At 49.5% G+C, this 5,303-nt stretch overlaps 1 protein-coding gene across 1 annotated transcript; it reads left to right on the top strand.

The window, feature by feature from the left end:
* Positions 1 to 4,137: 4,137 nt before the first annotated feature.
* LOC120395047 (olfactory receptor 52E2-like) lies at positions 4,138 to 5,079 on the top strand. The gene has a single exon (XM_039519240.1). The coding sequence runs from the start codon at positions 4,138 to 4,140 to the stop codon at positions 5,077 to 5,079; it is 942 nt and encodes a 313-aa protein (XP_039375174.1).
* Positions 5,080 to 5,303: the final 224 nt, after the last annotated feature.

Here is a 5,303-nt window from a genome sequence, read left to right as displayed (position 1 = left end):
TCTGCAGACTAAACAATCCCAGTTCCCTCAGCCTCTCCTCATAAGTCATCTGCTCCAGCCCCCTAATCATTTTTGTTGCCCTCCGCTGGACTCTCTCCAATATATCCACATCCTTCTTGTAGTGTGGGGCCCAAAACTGGACACAGTACTCCAAATGAGGCCTCACCAGTGCTTAGTAGAGGGGAATGATCACATCCCTCGATCTGCTGGAAATGCCCCTACTTATACAACCCAAAATGCCATTAGCCTTCTTGGTAACAAGGGCACACTGTTGACTCATATTCAGCTTTTTGTCAACCGTAATCCCTAGGTCCTTTTCTGCAGAACTGCTGCCCAGCTATTCGATCCCTAGTCTGTAGCAGTGCATGGGATTCTTCCGTCCTAAGTGCAGGACTCTGCACTTGTTCTTGTTGAACCTCATCATATTTCTTTTGGACAATCCTCTAATTTGTCTAGGTCCCTCTGTATCCTATCCCTACCCTCCAGCGTATCAACCACTCCTCCCAGTTTAGTGTCATCTGCAAACTTGCTGAGGGTGCAGCCACACCATCGTCCAGATCGTTAATGAAGATATTGAACAAAACCGGCCCCTATCACCGACCCTTGGGGCACTCCACTTGATACCGGCTGCCAACTAGACATGGAACCATTGATCACTACCTGTTGAGCCCGACCATCTAGCCAGTTTTCTATCCACCTTACTGTCCATTCATCTAGCCCATACTTCTTTAACTTGCTGGCAAGAATACTGTGGGAGACTGTATCAAAAGCTTTGCTAAAGTCCAGAAATAGCACATCCACTGCTTTCCCCTATCCACAGAGCCGGTTATCTCATCATAGAAGGCAATTAGGTTAGTCAGGCATGACTTGCCCTTGGTGAATCCATGCTGACTGTTCCTGATCACTTTCCCCTCTTTTAAGTGGTTCAGGATTGATTCCTTGAGGACCTGTTCCATGATTTTTCCACGGACTGAGGTGAGACTGACTAGCCTGTAGTTCCCTGGATCTTCCTTCTTCCCTTTTTTAAAGATGGGCACTACATTAGCTTTTTTTCAGTCATCCGGGACCTCCCCCGATCGCCATGATTTTTCAAAGATAATGGCCAATGGCTCTGCAATCTCATCGGCCAACTCCTTTAGCACCCTTGGATGCAGCTCATCCGGCCCCATGGACTTGTGCTCGTCCAGCTTTCCTAAATAGTCCCGAACTACTTCTTTCTCCACAAAGAGCTGGTCACCTCCTCCCCATACCGTGCTGCAGAGTGCAGCTGTCTGGGAGCTGACCTTGTCTGTGAAGATAGAGGCAAAAAAAGCATTTAGTACAGTAGCTTTCTCCACATCCTCCAGGTTCCCTCCCTCTCTCATCAGCAAGGGCCCACACTTTCCTTGACTTTCTTCCTGTTGCTAATATACCTAAAGAAACCCATCTTGTTACTCCTAACATTTCTGGCTTGCTGCAACTCCAAGTGTGATTTGGCCTTCCTAATTTCACACCTGCATGCCTGAGCAATACTTTTATACTCCTCCCTGGTTATTTGTCCAATTTTCCACTTCTTGTTAGCTGTTTTTTTGTGTTTAAGACGAGCAAGGATTTCACTGTTAAGCCAAGCTGGTCGCCTGCCATATTTACTTTTCTTCCTACACATCGGGATGGTTTGTTCCTGCAACCTCAATAAGGTTTCTTTAAAATACATCCAGCTTTCCTCAACTCCTTTCCCCGTCATGTTATTCTCCCAGGGGACCTTGCCCATCAGTTCCCTGAGGAAGTTGAAGTCTGCTTTTCTGAAGTCCAGGGTCTCTGTTCTACTGCTTTCCTTTTTTCCTTGTGTCAGGATCCTGAACTCGACTATCTCATGGTCACTGCCTCCTAGGTTCCCATCCACTATTGCTTCCTCTACTATTTCTTCCCTGTTTGTGAGCAGCAGGTCAAGAAGAGCTTTTCCCCTAGTTGGTTCCTCCCGCTCTTGCACCAGGAAATTGTCCCCTACACTTTCCACAAACTTCCTGGATTGCCTGTGCACTGCTGTATTGCTCTTCCAGCAGATATCGGGGTGATTAAAGTCACCCATGAGAACCAGGGCCTGTCATCTAGCAACTTCTGTTAGTTGCTGGAAGAAAGCCTCGTCCTCCTCATCCCCCTGGTTTGGTGGTCTGTAGCAGACTCCCACCACGACATTACCCTTGTTGTTCATACTTCTAAATTTAATCCAGAGACACTCAGGTTTTTCTGCAGTTTCAGACTGGAGCTCTGAGCAGTCATACTGCTCTCTTACATACAACGCAACTCCTCCACCTTTTCTGCCCTGCCTGTCCTTCCTGAACCATTTATATCCATCCATGACAGTACACCAATCATGTGAGTTATCCCACCAAGTCTCTGTTATTCCAATTACATCATAATTCCCTGACTATGCCAGGACTTCTAGTTCTCCCTGCTTGTTTCCCAGGCTTCTTGCATTTGTGTATAGGCACTTAAGATAACTCGCTGATTGTCCCGCTTTCTCGGTCTGAGACAGGAGTCCTCCCCTCCTGCAGTCTCCTGCTTGTGCTTCCTCCCGGTATCCCACTTCCCCACTTACCTCGGGGCTTTGGTCTCCTTCCCCTGGTGAACCTAGTTTAAAGTCCTCCTCACTAGGTTAGCCAGCCTGCTTTCAAAGATGCTCCTCCCTCTCTTTGTGAGGTGGAGCCCGTCTCTACCAAGCAATCCTTCTTCTTGGAAGACCATCCCATTGTCAAAGAATCCAAACCCTTCTCTCCGACACCATCTGCGTAGCCATTCGTTGATTTGCACGATTCGACAGTCTCTGCCCTGGCCTTTTCCTGCCACAGGGAGGATAGAGGAGAACACCACTTGCACCTCAAACTCCTTTATCCTTCTTCCTAGAGCCACGTAGTCTGCAGTGATAGTCACTTGTATCCTGTGGAAAGAAGACAAACATGGAGCATCCTGTGCAGGTCACAACAGCTGATCACTCAGCATCCATCGTCTCTTCCTTCTAAGAGCTTCCTTACTTGTGGCAGAAGCTACTCAGAGAACCTGCACGGGGGGGCCTCAGTAGGCTCTCTCCAGGAAACTCCTTCAGTTTGCCTCTCTGCTGTTCGCTGGGTGGTCCGGGTGGGGCAGTCAGGGGCAGGGAGAAGGTGGGGTTAGATGGGTTAGCAGTTTGGGGGGGCAGTCAGGGGACAGTCAGTAGTTGGATAGGCATGGGAGTCCCAGGAGTTTGTCAGGGGACAGGTAGGGGGTGGGGTCCAAGGGGTGAAACTGGGGGTGGTCTCAGGAGGGGGCAGTCAGGGACAAGGAGAAGGGAGGCTTAGATAGGTGGTGAGATGCCAAGGGGCAGTTAGGTGCAGGGGTCCCGAGAGGGAGCAATCAGGGGACATGGACCAGCGGCGCTTAGATAGGGGGTGGGGTCCTGGGGAGAAGTTAGGCTCTGGGGTCCCGAGAGAGGGTGATCAGAGGCCAGGGGTTTGGATGGGTTAGGGTTTCTGTGGGGGGCAGTTGGAGGGAGTGGATGGTGGCAGGGTGGGGCTTCCCTCCCTGTGGAGTGTCCTATTTTTTGAATGTTAAAATGCAGTACCCTCCCCGTCAGAGTGCAGCTCTCCTTTCACAGCAGGCTGCAGCATGAGTTCTCAGCTACCTCACTCCCTCCCCCTTCTTTTCCTGTTGGTAGTGGCCAAGGGATTGCTGGGAAATGTTGTTCTTTCCCTGCTCCAGGGCTGGCGCTATAGGCAGGGAGCTAACCAAGAAACAACAGCTTCCAGGCCCCATGTTGGTTCTCAGCTCCCAGGCTGGATCCCTGCCGACTCTGCAAATGGGCGGCACCAAGCACGTCCTTGCTTTACTGGTGCCTAGAGCCGCCCCTGTATGTGACCAGGCCAAAGAACTCTTGACTCCCAAAGTAGCCTTGAAGCTAAGTTTTGAAACAAAGGGTTCCCGCCCTTTGCTAAAGTTATATAAAGCAGGGAGTGACATCGTTGGTGGTTCTCCACTCCCCACTCAAGAACTCTCCAGGAATGTTAATAGCTAGAAAATATTTACTGTACTATTTGATATAAAGCATGTAATTCCCCACTGTGCTACTCTCCCTTTACAGGCACCTTGAGCATTTCTGAGTCATATTGACGCATCAGCCACCTCATGGCAGCTTTCAACCTCACCCCCTCTGACCCTTCAACATTCATCCTAATGGGCATCCCCGGCCTGGAGGCTGCCCACGTCTGGATTTCCATCCCTTTCTGTACGTTCTACATTATCAGCCTGTTAGCAAATTTCACGCTTCTGTCTGTTGTAGGTAAGGAGCAGACCCTGCACAAGCCAATGTACCTGCTGCTCTGCATGCTGGCGCTCACCGACATCGCCACACCTACCTTCGTCATGCCAAAGGCACTGGGCATATTTTGGTCCAATCTGAAAGGTATTACTCTGGCTGGCTGCCTCACCCAGATGTTCTTCCTTCACATGGTTTCTGTTATGCACTCAGCCACCCTCGTGACAATGGCCTTCGATCGCTACGTTGCCATATGTAACCCTCTTAGATATGCCACTATCCTCAGCAATGCACAAATAGCTAAACTCGGGCTTGTATGTTTGATAAGAGCTGTTCTCTTCATTCTGCCCCTTCCTGTGTTCATGAGTCAGCAGTCATTCTGTGCCAACCGCATTATCCCCCATACACAATGTGAGTTCGCAGTTCTGTACAAGATGGCATGTGGGGACATTACAGTAATCACGATATATACTTTGATGCTAATGGCTGTAATATTGGGGTTTGACCTGACGCTCATTGCCCTGTCCTATGGTCTGATCATCAGGACCGTCCTCAGAATCTCCTCCAAGGATGCCCACCAGAAAGCTCTCAACACTTGCACAACCCACTTCTGTCTGATGGTTACTTATTATACCCCCAGCATCTTCTCCAATCTCACATACTTGTTTGGTCAGGGCATCGCTCCCCATGTTCACGTCATCTTGGGTGACCTCTATCTCCTCATCCCTCCCATGCTCAACCCGATCATTTATGGGGTCAGAACCAAAGAGCTTCGTGACAAAGTAGGCAAATACACCTGCTGCAAGAGGTGATCTTGAAATCTGTGTTACAAGAGGGGGGAAGCATCTCTCCTCACTCAAGGGTGCTCTGTCCCAGTTTGGTTGAGCTCAGCATTGTGGAAGTTCAAGGTCTGAGAATTTCCTCCCACACAATATCTTATCACTCCACCACTAAGCCCAGCTTTTCCGTGACTCTAAGGCTATGTCTATACTAGCACGGTAAATGAACCTACTCTACAGAACTCCAGCTACGTGAA

Source organism: Mauremys reevesii, unplaced genomic scaffold (genome assembly GCF_016161935.1).
Source record: "Mauremys reevesii isolate NIE-2019 unplaced genomic scaffold, ASM1616193v1 Contig91, whole genome shotgun sequence".
Lineage (NCBI taxonomy): Eukaryota > Metazoa > Chordata > Testudines > Geoemydidae > Mauremys > Mauremys reevesii.
Note: the sequence above shows the minus strand (reverse complement) of the source record. Positions and strands in the feature narration are given on the sequence as shown.